Genomic DNA, 18840 nt, shown 5'->3' on the forward strand with positions numbered 1-18840 from the left:
GTCAAGGGACGAAAATGGGTATATTGAGGGTTATTCAGGGAATATTCCGCGTGCTGTACTCCGTGCCAGAGGCGCCGCAGCCCGGGTGCCCTCAGCCAAACCCTCTCCCACCTGAAACCCGGTGCCGAGCCCCGCTCCGGCACTGCGGACCCCCGGCATCCCGACGCCCAGACCTGATCTCCCGGGGGCTCAAACATCACTGGAAAACCCATCAACTGGAGCGGCGGATCGGGGTAAACCCGGCAGAGCCCCAACGCGCGCCGCCGCCGCCTCCTCTCGGCATCTTTGAAGCATCCGCTGCTGCAAGATGAATGCAATTATATCTTAATAAAATTTTAATACAGGGAATTATGCACTTTGCATCCAACCAACAATTAGCTGTTGCTATGCTACAGCCAGAGTGCAATCACAATAATGAAGCCAGCCAAGGGAAGGCATTAATCAGGAGGTATGTCATTACCCAACCTCACCCCCTGCCTCCCCGGCTCCTGATTCGGAGCCTCCTGTTGCTCTAATGTGAAAAACAACCCCAAAACCAAAGCGGACCCCGGGCTTGGAGGGAGCAGCTCCTCTCTGGGCATCGCTTCCCATCCCAGCCGTGGTTTGGTTTGGCCAAGGAGCCGAAGTTACTGGTACCTGCCTTGCTCCAGCGCCCAACCCCACCCCCCCCCCTTCCAACTTTCACATCTTTCAATCATTTATTCCTGGGATCCAAAGGAAACATCCGACGAACCGGAGGCGCGGAGCAAAAATGGCAGCTGACGGAGCTTCTGCGGGTGGAAGGGGAAGGAACTCGTTAATTTTTCATTCGCCGGGACGTGAGCAGCTCAGGATTCATCGTGGCAGCGGTGACCTTGATGTTGCCTCCATCCCGCAACCCATCACCCGCCGCCCTCGGAGAGCGTTTCCCCCCAACCATCTGCTGAGCATCACCCTGCCCTCCTCTGCCCACCAGCGATGGAAAACACCCTGGGCTGGGTACCACTGTCAGGATGAGCAGGGACCTGAAATCCTGCAAGATGCTTTGATGCTTCGGGGCAGCAAAATATACCTCCTGCGACGTGCCGGGTGGGATGCACGTCGCTGCGCTGGCCGGGGGGGGACGTACGTCCCCCCCCCGGCCAGCGCAGCGACGTGCATCCCACCCGGCACGTGTCAAGCCCAAAAACAGGAGGAGCAACCAAATTCCTCGCGATAAACCATATGCGCGACTGGAAAAAGGCGGTGATGCGTGCTCTGGCGGGCAGCCTACCGGCGGCAGAAGGGGACACGCTCCACCTCTCGGCGTCCCCAAACCCCATCGCCTTCCTCCAAAGGGAAAATAATAAAAAAAAAAAAAAAAAAATCAAAGCCCGCCTGGCTCGCAAGACCCTCCTGCCCTACAAAAGCTTCCCGCCAGGGCGGCAGCCCCGTGTCTTGGGTGTTTTGCATGAATTCTCCCCAAAATCTTTCTGCTTTGGGCGCCCCGATGCTCAAAAAAGAGCCAAATTTGCTTTATTTTGGAGCGGTTTTTTGGAGGGGTTTTTTTGTTGTTTTTTTTTTATTTTATTGGAGATGCTGCAAGCATCAGAGCGCTTCGGCACCCTGCGATTCAGCAGGGATGCGGAATGGAAATGATTATCAGCAGACGCATAATGATTCATTCTGTTTATAATTGCCTCGAAACGTAGGGAGAGCAGGGAGATGTAATTAACTCTTCTTTATGATTGAGATGAGCGTGTTTTCCTCGGCCACGTGATGCTGCCGCATTATTTTTATTTTTTTCCCTGGCGTCTTTGGCAACGTGAAAGCACACAAATTGAGTCATTCCGGGAGCGTAGCTGAAAGATATCCCTGAAACACCGTAACTCCGTCTGCCAGGGTGGGGGGGGTGGCGGGGGGGAGATATTTATTTCCCCACAAGCCCCAGGAGGCTGCAGCTGTCCTGGTTTTCCCTTGGATGTGGTGAGCAGGAGCTTACATCATCCCCTGATTGAAACAGCCGCCTTAATTACAGGCCGTGGGCTGTCATTGCGGCAACGCTGGTCAACAGGCGTCCTGGTCCGTGCCCCAGCGGATCAGCCCGTGGGTCCGGGGGGTGACATCCCGGCTCCGTTCCGCAGTGTGGATCTCTTGCAAAGACCCTGAGCAGGTTTGGTTTCCTTGGCCGAAGCTTGGAAGGGAGACGGAGCCGCGATGGGGAGTGCGGAGCCGAGGAGGCTCTTTGCAGAGCGAGCTGAAGCTGGAGAACACCCCCGGAGGGATGCGGTGGGATGCAGAGGGAAGGGGAGCCCCTCTCCCACGCTGACACCGCCGGAGCAGCTCAGTTCGGTGAGCTGCCTTCCGTTTCCATCCTGCCGCTACGCCGAGGAGGCAAGGAGCCCGCATTAGCCAGGGCTAAGAAAAACTAACACTCGACTTTGGGATCTTCACCTCGTGCTGCATTTTCACGGGGAGCTGAGAGCGCGCCGCTGTCTCTCCATCCATCGCGTGGCAGCCCTGGACATGACCCAGCGGGGATCGTTACCCAGCCCATCTATCAGGGTGTCTAGAGCAGGTTCAGCCACCGAGTTTGTGTCACGGCCCCACGTCAAATGATTTCTCCTCTCTGGCTCCAGATTTCACTGTTATCACTGGAGCCAACTGCACAGCCCAGCTCCTCCACACCGCCCAAATCAGCTACTGGTTTTAGGCTAAGTGATAAGGTTGGTGGTCTCTGTGCCCGCATCCCAGCGGGTCCGGGATGAGGCTGTTGGAGTGGACGGACAGCACGGCACAAAGGGTCACCCAAGGAACCCTGATGCCCCCCTGCCCCTTTACCTCGTGCAGGAGGGGCTACAGCAGGGCTTGCAGGAAAAACAAGAGCGCGAAGGTGCGTGTCCCAGTTTTGGGGGGTTTCTGCCTCGCTCAGGCCATGCCTCCAAAAGGCAGTGGGGGGGGCAGCTCCCAGCACTGTGCTGGCACTGGGGAAGAGGGGGCTCAGCCCCCGCCGCTGCCCAGGGCACCGACCTGGGCTCCCTGCTGCATTGACACCTTCCTACAGCTGCCATGACTGCCCCGGGTGAACCAAGAGCTCACGGGCAAAGGCACAGGCAAAACGAGGAGTATCAGCGGCGCAGCTTTGCACCGTTACGGCAATGAGCCCCTCTCCTGCGAGGACAGGCTGAGAGAGCTGGGGGGGGCGGGGGCCAGCGTGGAGAAGAGAAGGCTCCGGGGAGACCTCAGAGCAGCTTTCCAGCATCTGAAGGGCGCCTACAAGAAGGCTGGAGAGGGACTTTTTACAAGGGCATGTAGTGACTGGACGAGGGGGAATTGCTTCAAAGTGGAAGAGGGGAGATTTAGATTAGACATTAGGAAGAAATTTTTCCCCCTGAGGGTGGTGAGCCCCTGGCCCAGGTTGCCCAGAGAAGCTGGGGCTGCCCCATCCCTGGAGGGGTTCAAGGCCAGGTTGGACGGGGCTTGGAGCAACCTGGGCTGGTGGGAGGTGTCCCTGCCCAGGGCAGGGGGTGCCACTGGGGGGGCTTTACGGTCCCTTCCCACCCAAACCGCTCTGTGATTCTATGACCCAGGATGGGGTGGATGCTGTGATGGGCTCTGGAAGGCAGCGGGGTTCGGGCATCAAATCCCTGCCCAAATGGCCCCAGCAAGGAGGAGGGAGGGAGCAGGGGGGAAGCAAAGCTCCGGATGGGGCAAGCGCCGAGGGGCAGGGCAGGGCACCGCACCAGCTCTGTGGCCCAGGGCATGCTGATGGCCACCCCAACCGCGCTGGGCTCCTGTCCCCCTCCAGCATCCACACCAGTCAGCACCCATTCTGCACAGCACGATGGCCCGGGGACCACGCGGTGCAGGATGCCGCACGCCGTGGGCTCCCCCTGCACCGAGGGGTGCCATCCTGCCCCCCGGCGCGGCTGGGGGCTCAGAGTCTCCCCAGGGTCCCTCGGCACCCACCTCGTGCCATGCCGTGCCAGGCTGCGCTGGCTCTGCCGGGACGGCCGGGAGCACACTGTGCCGGCAACAGGCGGCTCCTCTGGCCCTTCATTAGACTTTGATTCCCCCACGGGCCACTTTGCCATCAGACGAGTGTCTCGTCTACATTAATCTTTCCTTTTTGTGTTTTTGGTTTTTTTTTTTACACAAAAGCATCAGCGTATTGCACAGGTGGCCCCTAAGAGGCCGTATAAGGCAGGCAGGGAGGGCAGCTTCCCACCAGCGTTTGTTTTGGGCAGCGATGGGTCCCCGTGGGCCATCACTGCTCCCAGCACCGCCGGCCACAGGCGGGGACATCCCTGCACCCCCCAGCCCAGCGCGTCCGATGTCACCCCGTCCCACCGGCCACCCCGAGGCGGGCGGGCTGCGCTGGCCCCCCGCGGCACCGCCGAAATATCTGCTTTTCTAGCGGAAAAAGAGGCAAACCCCCTCCTGCGCTGCCAACCAGGCGGGCAGGGCTGCGGCCGGTCTGCCCTCGGGCGGGGGGGGGTCCGGGGGGTCCCGGCCAGCGCAGCCCCGGCCCCGGGCGGCCGCACGGCCCCGGTTGCCGAGTCTGCAGTGCCCTCCTGTGGGCACCGCACACCGGGTGCCCGCCACCCCCACGGGCTCCAGCACCCCGTCCCCTCCGTCCCAGAGCCCGGCAAGGGGACGGCAGGACCCGTCCCCTCCGTCCCAAAGACCTGCAAGGGCATCCCCTCCTTCCCAGAGCCCTGCAAGGTGATGCAGGACCCCGTCCCTTACATCCCAAAGCCCTGCAAGGTGATGCAGGACCCTGCCCCTTACATCCCAAAGCCCCGCAAGGTGATGCAGGACGCCATCCTCTCCATCCCAAAGCCCTGCAAGGTGATGCAGGATCATATTCCCTTCATCCCAGAGCCCTGCAAGGGGATCCCCTCCCTCCCAAAGCCCTGCAAGGTGATGCAGGACCCTATCCCCTCCCTCCCAAAGTCATCAAGGTGATGCAGAACCCCATCCCCTCCCTCCCAAAGACCTACAAGGGGATGCAGGACCCCATCCCCTCCCTCCCAAAGTCGGCAAGGTGATGCAGAACCCCACCCCCTCCCTCCCAAAGACCGACAAGGGGATGTAGTACACAGTTCCCTCCATCCCAAAGCCCAGCAAGGTGATGGAACCCCATCCTCTCCATTCCAAAGCCCTGCAAGGTGCTTATGGACCCCCTCCCCCCCATCCCAAAGTGCTCTGGGGCATTGGTTATTTCCCCCTCAAAACCTCTACACGGATGCTCCAGGACACCCATCTCCTCCACCCAAAATGGCTCCAGGACTGCGTCCCCTCCACCCCAAAGCCCCATGGCCGAGCTCAGCCCCTTCCTCTCCCTGTCCCTTGCTGTGCGTCCCACCCTCCCCAGCTTTGACTGAGAGACAGCCTGGAGCCAACACGGGCCGTGCAGCAGGATCCAGCCACCAGAGCCCATCACCCGGCATCAGGGCTGGCAGGGGCAGGCAGGGAGGCGAGGGCCAGCGGTTAGAAGTTTTCTTTGAAGAAGCGGAAGCCGAAGTGCTCGCAGTGTGCCCTGATGACTTTGGCAAGCGCTGGCGAGCCACAGAAGAAGACCTGGACTTTCCCTTTCTTCTCCTCCGCCACCTTCCCAAACACCTAGGGCACAGGCGAAAGGAGAAGAGGAGGTGGAAGGGAGAAGAGAAGGTGGTGGCACAGCCCGCTCCCCTCCCAGCGATGGCCAGATCCCTGCTGCCTGCTTTAGCAGGTGCTGCCCGGCACAACTCAGCCTCCGGGTGCTCCCCAGCACTCCCACGGGAGGGATATCCCAGGAATATCCAGGTCTGGGTATCCCAGTGCATCCTCCTGCTCTAAAATGGGTCTCTCCCGCGGTGTCCCTCCACAAAGAGCGGGTCTGGGGGACACGGTGCCCTCCCCACGAGCGTGCTGTCGGCAGCGGGGCAGGGCCAGCCCTCACCTTGCTCCAGTCGGGGCGGCCGGGCTGGGTCCTGGTCCGCAGCCCCGTGATGGAGTCCCTCTGCTCCTTGGCGGCCAGCAGGTCCAGGGCCATCTGCAGCCCGATGGCCTTCATGTCATTCTTGCTGAGGGCCGACGTCATGTACATGTGCATCTCCAAAAACGGCTCTGGGTGTTCAAGTGGAGCCCGGCTGCAGACGGGGGGTCCGGCCCCACGCCATGCCCCCTCGGGTCAGGGTGGGCTCTGCGGGGGGGGGGATACCAAGCACAGGGCTGGGCACCCCCAGGTCAGGGGGCTGTGGTGGCCGGCCCCTGCCTCCCGCTCACCTCCCGGCTCTTGCTCAGCCTGCTCCATTTCCAGCTTGGTTAGCAGGCTGACGAACCACTCAAAGTGCTTCTGGTCCCGATTTATCCAGATGAAGTCGACCTGAAAGGACACAGCAGCCTTTGGAGCTGTCAGCACGGGGGCCAAATCCAGCCACCCAACGCCCCAGACCTCCTGGACTGGGAAGGGATGCTTGTGGGATCTCCACCCCCGTGACCCTGCAAGCCCCCTTGTCACTGTCCCCAGGGTTAACCTTGGTCCCCCTCTGCCTGCTCCTACCTTCCTGAGCGTCATCTCCTCGTCCCGCAGGTCCTCGCACCACGAGTAATGGCAGCTGGGGCAGCTCTGCTTTCGCCGGCGGTACCTGCACGGGCAGACACAGCCCTGCCCGCCCCACTGCCCGCACCCCGCACACCCCAGCAGACCTTCGCAAGGAGACCCCAAGCACCCGTTCCTCACCATCTCCAGGCCAACCTCCTGCCAGCGGGTCTCCCTGCAGCAGAAATCCCCAGGGAAAAGCCTGACACGGAGGGAGGACCCAGCTGTGGGTCTCGTGGCCACGTGTTATGAGTCCCAAGGTTAGAAGCGAGGAGGAGCCACGATGGGTGCTGCCCCATGGTGCTCATCCCGCAGGGAGAAGTGTTGGAGGACGGGTCCACCGCGGCGTACGTCATGCCTTGTGCCTCCCAAAGCGACGCCAGAGCTCGTACTGGGGATCTGCTGGCGCGACCGCAGCCCGAGCTGCTGCAACGGCACCAACCTGTACATGATGCTCTGCAGAATGGAGGCGAAGGGGGTGATGCCGATGCCTGCGCCGATGAGCACGGCGTGCTCCGAGGTGAAGATCCTCCGCGTCGGGGTCCCGTAGGGGCCGTCGATGTAGCACTAGGAGAGACAAGAAAGTCGTGGATAAACCCAGCAGCCCGCGGGTGCTAAAACAACTCGTAAGCTGCGGATAGGAGCAGGGTTTAGTGCACAGGGGGCACTGCAGGCTCGTGGAGCACAGGGGCTACACGCATGGGGTGACCGGGCACACGTGTGGGTCCCCCCAGGGATGCTGAGCACAGCCCTGCTCACCAAAGCCGGGGAAGGACCGGGGCATCCCTCACCTTGATGCTGCAGAGCCGATGGGTCTCACCCAGCCCCGTGGACACCTGCTAGGTAAAGAGAGCAGTGAGCGTCTCCTCCTGCCTACCCCTAACCCCTCCGTGACAGCTAACGCTAACCCTCTTGTTCCCTGGGCTTGTTTTTTGGGTGTTTTTTTCTGGGCTGTGCACACCGCTTCCAGCCGCATCCCTCGATGCCAAGCTCGGTGCGGTGCCCGCACTTCTGCTGGGACACCCCACACACGTCCCATGCCGGGTACCCGCCACCTGATGGTGTTGTCTGGATCGTAATCGGGTTGAGTATTGATTAAAAAGGCAATTATCCAGATCCCCACGCAGGCTGGGGGGTGAGTAAGAGGTTTACAGCGACCACGATGGCGCGGGCGGTGGGAGCAGGCGTGGGGAACCTCTGCTCACCGGGGCGCAGACAGGAGCAAAAGAGAGCCAGGGAGAGAAACTCAGTACAACCGGCGCATGTAAATTCGTTATCTGCAGGGACTGCTCCGCCAGCCCAGACAGAATCAATATCCTGAGAGCTTTTCATATCGGGGGATAAAAGCCACTAACGGTGGCGCTCAGCAGCCTGGAAGCGGATGAAGTTTCTTTTAAAAAGAGCTTCTTAATGAGTTTCGGCCCATGCGGGATGGAAGCCGCGCTTCCCCTCGTTTCTGCAGGCTGGGCCTCCAGTCGCTGCCGTGTTGATGAGAGCAGAGACCCCCCTCCCACCCCGCAGGCCCCGGGGGCTCTGCCTCTGCCCCCCGGGGAGGGCGTGGGGCTGGCGGTGCTGGGCGAGGGCGGGAGACGGTGCTCACCCCCCCCGCCGGCAGGTCCTCCTCTCCCGGGGCAGCAGCACTGGTGGCTCTGTACGACATCAGCTGAACGTCTCCGTCCCCTCCGGTGGCCACGGACCCCTGCTCCGAGCCAGCCCTGCTGCAGAGACCTTCCTGGAAGGCAAAGGCCAAGGCATCGCTGGCTGCGCGATGCTCGCCGGCATCTGATGGCCCATCCACCGGGGTCACACAGCCTCGGCGGAGGGTGGGACACGAAGTCCTCCAAGGCAGCACGAGCGCCTTGCGGAGGACACGCAGCAGGAGAGGTGCCCCATGCCCAGCCTGGTGCCGCACGGGTGGCTGAGAACTGGGGCGCCCCCGGGGGGAGCCGCTCGGCAGAGAGCGCCCAGCCCGACCTGTCCTCGCTTCTTCACTTTTTTGGAGCTGGGCAGGGAGAGCCCGCGGGGCAGAGCCCTCCCCACGTGCCAGACAAGGACATCAGCTTGAGAAACCCATGGGCGCGCTGGGGGTGCTCAGCTTGGCAAAGCCGCATCGCAAACCTCTGCCAAGCAGCAGCATTCCACGGTCTGACCCCTGCCTTTGCCAAAAGCTGAGCCCCGTCCGCACCGACCTGCGCCCAGCGCCGGCATCTCTTCTCCCTCAGGCTCCTGCTGAGCGGTTTTGGCTCCGGGCTGGGCAACTCGGGCTGCTGGAAGTATTCGTACAGCTTGTTGGTCCACTGGCCCAGCGACCTGATGTGCAGCCAGAGGGTCTCTGCAGGATGGAGCGGGGCAGGGGGTGGGCATCCTCCGTAAGGCACTGCCCTGCCGCCCCCGGCACCACGGGCTGGGCACCGCACAGCTCCGGCCCCGGGTGCAGCAATCCCCACCTCATCCTCCTTCATCTCAGCCCTGGGCTTGCAGCAGGGGACTGGGCTTGCTCCAATAGCTGGGTGAAGCCCAAATCCCAAACCTTGGGCACCCACGGAGCCGGGCAGGGTATTCAGGTGCCATTCGTTCCCCGTGCTTTGCTTGAAATAAGCCAAACGCATGTTTTTACGCGGCACTTATGCACGGGCAGAGGTTGAGGCAACCATGAAGGCACGCTGCCCTGCTCCATGGGCATGGCCACCTCCTCGCGCCACCCTCAGAGGGGATCCAGCTGTCCTCGTGGGGCCGGTGTGATGCAAAACATCATCCCGGTGATGCAAAACATGCCGGTGATGCAAGATGAGGAAAGGATCGGCCATCACCTTGCTGCTCGGGAGCGCTGCTGATGGTGAAGGGGTGCCACTCGTAGGTGGCGATGGCCGGGATGTTCAGGTAGACATAGTCTCCGGGCTCGTAGCGGAAAAACTGCGGTCTCTCGATCACAAGGTGAGTCACCTGGAGAAAAAGGAGAGCAGAGAAGCTGGGAGCATCCAGCAGGCACGTCGCGCTGGTCCGTCTCCACCGGGGCGGTGTTCCCGCAGCCCACCAGCACCCGGGTTTGTGTCTCCCGTTTTCCAAAGCAGCCGGCATGAGGCGGACGCACGGCTTCGACCCCAGAAAAGGGTTTGTTCTCCCATTCACTGCCCAGCTTCGCTATCAAACAAAAATCTCGGCTAGGGCTGGCCTCGAACAGCAATTTTTTTTGAAGAAACTAAGAGCCAAAGCAGTTTTCATTTTATCATTTGTTTTCCTGTGAGTTTAGGTTTTGGTTTGGTTTTTTTTGGGTTTTTTGGGGGTTTTTTTTTGTTTTTTTTTTTTTTTTTTTACTTGCACAACAGGCAAAAATTCTAAATTTAAAAAGAATTGCCTGAAAACAAATATCGCTTTCACTTTTTTGCCACAAAGGTTCCCCGACGCAGCCTGAAGCAACGCAAACTCGCGGCTTTTCCATGCAAACTGCTCATTGCACCCCGTCCCTCCCGCGCGTGGCCGGGGGAGCATCCCCCTTCCAGCTCACGATATTAAAGGTGTTTCTGTGAGATGCGGCACCTTCATTCCCGCTCTCAGAAGAGCTGGGGGGGTGTGGGAAGGGGTGCAGACCTTGGAGGGGAGCAGGTTGACCTCCACGATGCGCAGCCCCCCAGCGCGCCGCCAAGCCAAGCCCGCCACCTTCTCCAGCGCAAAGAGGCAGCCGGGAACCGCAAACCACTTCCAGAAATGGGGGCCGTGGAGGATGAGGAGGGTCCAGACGGAGATGTAGGAGAGGTGGGTCCAGTAGAAGACCTGTGGGCAGGGAGCAGGGGGGCACAGGGTGGGCTGAGGGGGAACCGAAAGCGGTGGAGCCAAACGGTGCTTCCTGGTGAGGCGGCTCTGGGGCACCCCAACAAACAAAGGCAGCTCAAACGGTAAAGAATCCCAGATTCCCAGAGCGGTGGGGGTGGGAAGGGCCCTCTGGAGATCACCCAGTCCCACCCCCTGCCAGAGCAGGGTCACCCAGAGCAGGTGGCACAGGAACGCCTCCAGGCGGGGTTGGGATGTCTCCAGAGACGGAGACTCCCCCACCTCTCTGGGCAGCCTGTGCCAGGGCTCTGCCACCCTCACAGCAAAGAAGTTCCTCCTCGTGTTGAGATGGAACTTCCCGTGTTCCAGTTTGTGCCCGTTACCCCTTGTCCTGTCGCTGGGCACCACTGAGAACACCCTGGCCCCATCCTCCTGACACCCCCCCTTTAGCTATTGATGAGCATTGGTGAGATCCCCTCTCAGCCTGCTCTTCTCCAGGCTAACAAAAGCACGGAAACCCCAAAACTGCAAACCTGAGGAGCATTGGATGGTCCAAGGGAGGCACCAGCTCACGAGCTCTCCCCCGACATGGGGCAGCCCAGGGCTGGGCACCCCCCCACCAGACCCTCCCCCTGCTGCCCTGCTCCCCAACATGGAGCAGCTTTGGCACCGCTGGGGCTCTCCCGGTCGCGCGGGGCCGCGGCAGGACCCACCTCAAAGTGGCCGCTCCGTCGGATGCAGGGGCTGGAGAAGGCGAGCATGGCGGCCAGCAGCCCCTGCAGCGCCAGCCCCGTCTGCGAGGCCGTGCCGCCCAGGCCGCCTGCGCCGGGCCGTGCCGACAGCAGGTACTCGGCGAGGGCATGGCGCCCGTCCTGCCGCGCCAGCCTGCCTGGGCACACGCAGGGTCGGGACGGGGCGCGGGACACCCGCAGCACCCACCCGCGGCGCACCCAGATTTCTGCTGCACCCACCCAACTCTTGCCAATTACATTATTTAAATTTGCTTTTTTCTAACTAAGAAGCGCCCAAGTGCTTTGCTCGGACGTTTTGAAAAAATGCAACATTTCTCCTTTCTGGAGCCCGTTCTCGGGCTCAGCATCGTTGCAAGGGGGGCATTGCGCAGGAGGGTGGGTAGTGCGAGCAGACGTGCTCCCCCCTTGTGTTGCTCATGCCCCCGAGCGGGGGGTGCAGCCCTGGCACCCCGCCGTGGGGTGATGGGAGGGCCATGGTGCGCAGGGCTGTGGGGCACAGACCCCACTCGGGAGCTGCGTGGGGGGTGAGCGGGAGCCCCCCTGCTGCCGGCTGGGGAGCCGCTAGAGGGGGATCACAGCCAGTGCACAGACCGTGCGGCACCGCACGCACCCTCTGGCTGCCCGCACCCTGCCTGCGGCCTCTCAGCCCCCCTGGGCATGTGCACCCCCCTCCCCAGGGCTTGCATCCCCCTCCCCGGGACATGTGCACACCCAGGACACATGCATCGCCTTCGTGGAGAATATGCGTGCCCCCTGGGACACATGCGTCCCCTCCCCGGGACATCTGCATCCCATCCCCGGGACATCTGCATCCCCCCATGGGACATCTGCATCCCGCCAGGACATAAGCATGCCCCCATGGGACATCTGCATCCCGTCCCTGGGACACCTGCATCCCTCCAGGACACAAGCATCCCCCCTGGCACATATGCATCCCCTCCCCGGGACATCTGCATCCCACCCCCAGGACATGTGCATCCCCCTGGGATACCTGCATCCCCTCCCTGGGACATCTGCATCCCTCTGGGACATAAGCATCCCCCCATGGGACATGAGCGTCCCTTCCCTGGGACATCCGCATCCCCCAGGGACACGAGCATCCACCCTCGGGGCTCGGTCCAGGCCCCCTCAACTTTTCGTCGGTGCAGGGTGGGTGATGCCCCCTGCACCGAGGGGCATTTTCCACTTTAGCAGAGGGACTGGAAGGGGGGAACCCCCCACAGGGTTGATGGGGCGCGTTAGAGCGGGTGCTGCCCGAGACAAACCCCTGGCAGCCGAAGGGCCTCCCCTGCCCGGGAGCTGCTACTTACTGAAGTTGGCGACGTGGGCGCCCGTGTGAACGGCTGCCAGCACCAGCACCACATACCCCACCAGCTGGTGGAAAACGACGTGCTGGTCCAGTGGCAAAACCTTGGCGATGGGGGTAGCTCGCAGCCAGGTCAGGCACCTCCGCAGCATCAGCACCTCCGGGAGAGGGGCAGTCAGAGATGCCGGGGACAATCAGAGATGTTGGGGGGCTCAGCCAGGGGCTGGTCCCCCGGGGCTCCAGAGCCAGCTCCCTGCTAATACAGCCTGGAGAGCACCCAGAGGCAGAAATCAAGGACCCATCTGCAGGGTGCCATAAGTGCCCTCGTCCCAGAGAGCTCACATCCTCCCTAACCCATTATTTATTTATAAATAAGAGGAGACAGCCTGGTCCCACAACCGCAAAAGTTCACAGGCTCCGATTACTGCCCTCCAAGGAGCCCCTGGCACAGAGAGAAGGTCCTAGCGTAAACGTGACCATAAACAGCCCAGGTAACCATCACCCCGCCCCCCCGCCAGCTCAGCATCCCTCCTGCCACCCGGCACTCACTGCGAGGAAGGAGCAGTTGAAGTTCAGGCACTGCCCGCAGCCCCGGGCCACCACCAGCCACCCGCCGAGGCCGGCGTGCCGCAGGGCAGCCAGGGCGAAGAGCAGGAGGTTGAGGCTGATGTAGCCCCCCAGGAAGGCGAGCTTGCCGCGGTGGTTGTGCCAGTACGCCCGGGTCAGGTAGCGTGGCCGGCAGCTCCTCTCCGTGGGCGGCGGGGGCTTCAGCCAGCTCGCTGCACTGGGAGCGGAGGCATCGGCTTGCTCCTTGCCCGGAGAAAGGGGGAAGCCGGGGCAGTCCCACACCCAGGCTGGTACTCATCCCTGCATCTGAGTCCTGCCCCCAGCGTGGCATCATCCCAGCGCCATCCCTGCACCCATCCCAGCACCATCCCTGCACCCGTCCCTACATCCGAGCCCTGCACCTATACCAGCACCATCCCTGCACCCATCCCTACATCCGAGCCCTGCACCTATACCAGCACCATCCTTGCACCATCCCTGCACTTATCCCTACATCCGAGCCCTACATCCATCCCAAAACCAGCCCTGCACCTATCCCTACATCCGAGCCCTGCATCCATCCCAACACCTATCCTCACATCCAAGCCCTGTCCCCATCCCAGCAGCATCCCTGCAGCTATCCCTACATCCATCCCAACGCCATCCCTGCACCTATCCCAGCACCATCCCTGCATCCATCCCAATGCCATCCCTGCACCTATCCCAGCACCATCCCTGCATCCATCCCAATGCCATCCCTGCACCTATCCCAGCACCATTCCTACATCTGAGCCCTGCATCCATCCCAATGCCATCCCTGCATCCGTCCCAATGCCATCCCTGCATCCGTCCCAATGCCATCCCTGCATCCATCCCAACGCCATCCCTGCACCCATCCCTACATCATCCCTGCACCCATCCCTACATCCAAGCCCTGCATCCATGCCAACACCTATCCTCACATCCAAGCCCTGCCCCCATCCCAGCAGCATCCCTGCAGCTATCCCTACATCCACCCCAACGCCATCCCTGCACCCATCCCAGCACTATCCCTACATCCGAGCCCTGCATCCATCCCAACACCATCCCTGCACCCAGCTTGGCACCGCAAGGCACTTGTGTCGCTCCCAGTACCTTATGGCCTGGGCACCCCATGAGAACCTTAGTGAGGGCATAAATCCCATGTTTTTCCCTCCACTCAGGAGGAAAAATGTGCTCACAGGGGAACCCGCAGCCCCACGGGACTGCCGGAGGGCCCCCCCGTCACAGCTACCTGATGGTCAAGTTCTCCATGACCTCTGGGAAACCCTCCAGCTCCTCCCGGAGCTCCTCGAAGGTGATGGAGCCGCTGTGGTCCTTGTCGGCGGCCTCGAAGAGTGCCCAGGTGAGGTCCGCCAGCCGCTCCTCAGGCAGGGCTATGGCGCTCTCCCGCAGGCACCACCGCAGCACCAGGCGCAGCTCGTCGGGGTCGATGCAGCCGCTGCCTGCGCGGGGCGAGCGGGCGCCGCAGCGGGTCACGGCAGGGACCCCCCACGCGCTGCCGCACCCCGACAACCCCACGGTTCTACCTTCACCTTGCACCTTTGGTGCAGAAATCACCTCCCCTTAACGCACGCAGGCTCTTTGGGAGGAAGGACCGTGCCATTGCTCATAAATCAGCTGGTTTTTTTAAAGAAAGGCGACGTAATGGGCCGTTTCCCCGCAGCAGCCGCGTTGCCGCCTGGCTGGCAGAGCTCGGCGCTAGCAAAGCCACGCAGACGCGCTTATCTGGCAGCCAGGCACGAGGGCAAACCAGACGGGCAAGCGGCTTGGCTCTCAGTTCTTCGGCCAGCATTTTCTGCCCAAGCAGGTCCGAGCAGGAAAAGCAGCTCAAGAAGAGCTTTGCTTTTGTTATTTCCAGCTTTCCCAGCCCATGGAGGAAGAAGGGAAGAAGGGAGCGGGCTGGGATTTGCAAATATCAAGGGGGCTGAGAGCTGATGCCTGTGCGGAGCAGAGAGGGCTCCTCTCCGCGGCCGAGGGGGAAAGCGAATTGTGGGAATTCCTGCCGGGTGGCTGGTTTAACTGCTGGTTTTCAGGTGGATTTGTGCCAGATAGACGCTTACCTTTAACGGATATCCAGCAGCGAAGACCCACCTCCCCCCTTACCCAGCTGTGCTTAACCCCAGAGGGGACCAGCACCGAGCCCGAGGGGCGATGCCGGCACTTGGATGCTCAGAGGAGAGCCGCGCCACCTTGCAACTTTGTTCAAAAAAAACCCCACAAATTAACCTGTTTTTCATCATTTTACCATCCACGTCGTAAACCTGGAAGAGGAATCTCAGCTTGTCCGTCTGGCTCCCGTGCATGAGCAGGCTCAGGGCTTTCAGCAGCTCCTCCAGACTAATGGTCCCGCTCCCGTCCGAGTCGAAGAGCGCGAAGAACCTCTCGGCGAAGAAGGACTGCGGGGAGGGGGGCAAACGCTCTCACGTGGTGGCGGTGGGATGCTCTCCCACCGGCCGGGTCCTGACGCTACAAACAAAACCTCTCGCCACCAGCCATGGGAATCGTCTGGCAAAAGCTGAAAGTCACGGGGACGGTCCGAAAACGGGAGGGAGGGACGAAGGCTGCCGTTTCGCAGGGGTGTATTGGCACCGCAGCCGGAGGGGGCTGCCCGGGGAAGGGAGGGAGCCCAGGGTACACGGGATGGGATGGGACGGGGCAACAGGCAGCTGGGAGGGAATATTCGCTGGGAATAGCCAAGCGCGTTCAAAGACAGACTGTGGATATCCAATCTATTTTGCATTGCGGGTGGTTAATCCGTGTTTTCCACTCTCACTTGCTGCAGCGTACCTCCAGGTTTCTCTCTCCCGCAACATCATGCGATTCTATTTTTTAAGCTTAATTTTCTCGAAGTACAATAAGAGACCACAGCTCGGTGTCGGGCTGCCCAGAGGAAGGGACCCCACACCCCGGCCCCCCGCGGGAGCGCTCACCTCCTTCACTTGCAGAGCACTTTTGAATTCTTCCAAGTTGATTTCTTTGTGCTCCCCCGCGATGTTCCCGAACTGCTTCCTCACCCGCCGCAGCCACTCGGCATCCTCAGCCGCGCTCATGGTGCGGGAACCTGCGGGAGGGCACAGCGCGGGACGGGCAGCAGCCCCTCGCAACGCCCTGGAGCCTTCAAAACCTGCTTTTTTACTGTTTCTGCCATGCTTTCACCACCCGCAGGCTCCCTGCAGCCGGGCACGGCGTGGCTGCTCCCTGCCGGCTTGCCAGGGCAGGATGGGGCATTCCTCGCTGCTGGTCCCACATTGGGTCCCGCAGCAGCCGCCCTGGGATGAGCCGGGACGCAGGCAGCCACGACAGCCGTGGTGACAATACACACCTGAGGAGCACGTGGGTGCTGCATCACACACAACCCCAAATTTCCACGTACCAAAGAAACGAGCTGCTGAGTCCTGTTTGTACCTGCCGCGCTACCGATCACCACCACGAATGAGCTGGAGGTGATATTAGTACTAATAAGGGGTAATTCATAGAATCATAGAATGGTTTGGGTGGGAAGGGACCTTAAAGCCCCCCCAGTGGCACCCCCTGCCCTGGGCAGGGACACCTCCCACCAGCCCAGGTTGCTCCAAGCCCCGTCCAACCTGGCCTTGAACCCCTCCAGGGATGGGGCAGCCACAGCTTCTCTGGGCAACCTGGGCCAGGAGCTCAGCGCCCTCACAGCCAAGAATTTCTTCCGAATATCTCATCTCAATCTCCCCTCTTCCAGTTCGAAGCCCTCACCCTCATCCTATCACTACATGCCCTTGTAAAAAGTCCCTCTCCAGCTTTTCCTTCCTTCCTGACCTTTCTTCCCAAGGCAAGTCGAAAGATGCGGCTGCATGAGCCACCCCGTGCCCGCACGCCCCCTGTGAGACTCTCGTCTGCTTTTGTGGACCCGAATTCACAATGACCAGCACAGGGGATGGTAAGAGCTGAGACACGTGCTGCTCTCGGGCCTCTGTAGCTGGTCCCTCGGGTAGAGCAGGACCAGTGGGCACAAGCCCTGGGGCTGCCCGGGTCCCTTTGCTCACCCCAGCCTGAGGCAGCATCGCGCAGCCCGACCTGTTCCACAGCGTGCGCTCAGCGAGGCTGAACAACTTCTTACACCCACACCTTAATCCTAGGAGTTCCCTAACTTCTGGGAGCTCAGTTTTCTGGACTGAACCGTTCCCAGACCCTTTCAGGGCCCGGCGCCGGGGAGGTGCCACTCCTCTGTCACGCCGGGACAAAAGGAGGGTGGCAGCGGCAAGATGCCCTGGGGTTTCCCTTTGCCAACAAAACTGGAGCAGGGAGACGGGAAACCTTGCTCTCTGCAGGCACCCGGCCCTCTCTCCCCTTCCCTCTCCTCTCCTGGCTGGTCCTCATCCCTGTTCCCTTTGGTCCCTGCCTTCTCGCTTCCCCATCCCCCTCTCCATCTCCTTCTCCAGTCCCCCGCATCTTCGAATCCACCACGCTTCTCTCCGATCTGACAGCAGCTTGCCAACGGAGTCCAAAATTACTGCCGGTTCTCCTTATCTCGGGAAACCAAGAGCAAATCAACACAGAGCCGCAGCGTCCAACGAGCCTTTCTACAACTCTGAGCCAGCCTCTGCCGCATCGCCCCGACCCCCTCCCGCTCCCCCTTCCTGAACGGGACATCAAACGGGGGTCTCAGCAGGAGGACACGGTGTTCCCGGGGAGAACAGGCGGTGATAGGGCAAGTTTGGGCGATACGGCTGGGAACAAGGCACAAACTTCTGCTCGCGTACAGGGAGGTCACTCCTGCTTCGCCGGTTTTAATTTACTCTCTCTCCCGTCTCTCCCGTCTTACAGTCACACCTGGTTTTGTCAGCAGGTCTGCGGCTGCAGCTCTTCCCACGTGATATTTAAAACATAGCCGATCACAGCTGTTGCATGCTATTCTTTTAATTTCCTTTATTTTATATTTCTTGCGCCATTAAGCAGTCTAACCTTGGGAAGCGCGGGCCCTGCCAACTCCAATAAAGAGCTCGTATTCACCCGGTGCTTCAATCCTTATTTACTGGCCGTCAGGAACACACGGGGAAGTGTCTTTTTCATACTGCAACCTTTATTCGTTTTTGAACAAATCCTACTTGTACGGCACTAAGCGGGGGCTGAATTGGGGAGGAGGTTGCCATGGGGATGTCAGGACCAGCAGCCAGGTAGTAAACCATTTCTGCTTTACTGCTCCGGCTGATGCCGGGGCTGCTCCAGGCAGCGATGGAGCAGGGGAAGCAGGGAGACGTTTTGTACGCTAAGCGGCAGAGTTTCGCTTCATCGCCGGAGCCGAGGCAGCCGATCCCAGCTGGAAAAACTCCCTCGGTTTGCCTACCGACTTGTTTATTGGAAAGTTCGCTGAGCTTTGGACAAAAATCCCCCCTCCGGCTCCAGGGGAACTGCAGACGTGGCTCAGGTCTGCGGTGGGGACGTCGCCCAGGGACCAAGGCTTGTGCTGCACAGAGACCCCACCTCAGGAGCATCCACGGCCTCACCTCTCCTACCTCACCGCCCAAGCCGCACCGTGATGTATGCCCCGTGTACGATGTATGCCCCGCACACGACGTATGCCCCACGCATCAGAGGGCGAAGAGCGGGGAGGCAGCTGGCTAAGGCAGCAGAGCCCGCACAAGGTATAGGAAACCCCTACGCAGTGCCCTGCCGTCAGCGCCTTCCCCTCCAGACACACTACCACGACGGAAAGTACCAGGAAACACAAAATCCGTCACGCAAAAAGCATCTCCTTGGGTCACAACCGGGTCATTCCTCACGTAAGGGCTTATTTCCCTAACCACGGTAAGGCTTCCATTTGAAAAGATGCTGAAACAGAATCGCAGTAAAGAGATTTTATGAAAGTACACAAAAATCGGTATAACTCCTTTAACCCAGCTAAGAGCTGA

At 60.9% G+C, this 18840-nt stretch overlaps 1 protein-coding gene across 2 annotated transcripts; it reads right to left on the reverse strand.

Moving 5' to 3' along the window:
• Positions 1–5451: 5451 nt before the first annotated feature.
• Positions 5452–16008, reverse strand: NOX5 (NADPH oxidase 5). Of its 2 annotated transcripts, none has more exons than XM_074600824.1 (15): positions 15889–16008; positions 15204–15354; positions 14190–14400; positions 12920–13154; positions 12375–12528; positions 11026–11201; positions 10133–10315; positions 9355–9487; positions 8734–8876; positions 7336–7380; positions 6987–7111; positions 6506–6590; positions 6229–6328; positions 5903–6069; positions 5452–5583 (listed from the first exon to the last, which is right to left on the reverse strand). In XM_074600824.1, exons 1-15 carry the CDS (start codon positions 16006–16008, stop codon positions 5452–5454), a joined length of 2160 nt encoding a protein of 719 aa, XP_074456925.1. The 2 variants fall into 2 exon arrangements, with proteins under 2 accessions (XP_074456925.1, XP_074456924.1); XM_074600823.1 differs by having other exon boundaries at positions 14190–14520; positions 15177–15354.
• Between the last annotated feature and the right edge of the window lie 2832 nt (positions 16009–18840).

Source organism: Larus michahellis, chromosome 9 (genome assembly GCF_964199755.1).
Source record: "Larus michahellis chromosome 9, bLarMic1.1, whole genome shotgun sequence".
NCBI classification, from domain to species: domain Eukaryota; kingdom Metazoa; phylum Chordata; class Aves; order Charadriiformes; family Laridae; genus Larus; species Larus michahellis.

Excerpts from the sequence above, each read along its gene's own strand:
- NOX5 (XM_074600823.1), bottom strand. The coding sequence starts at position 16,008 with ATGAGCGCGGCTGAGGATGCCGAGTGGCTGCGGCGGGTGAGGAAGCAG. Across the intron at positions 14,521-15,176 it reads GATGAAAAACAGGTTAATTT|GGGAGGTGATTTCTGCACCA; the intron begins GTGGGGTTTTTT and ends GCGTGCGTTAAG. Across the intron at positions 6,329-6,505 it reads AGGAGATGACGCTCAGGAAG|GTCGACTTCATCTGGATAAA; the intron begins GTAGGAGCAGGC and ends GTGTCCTTTCAG.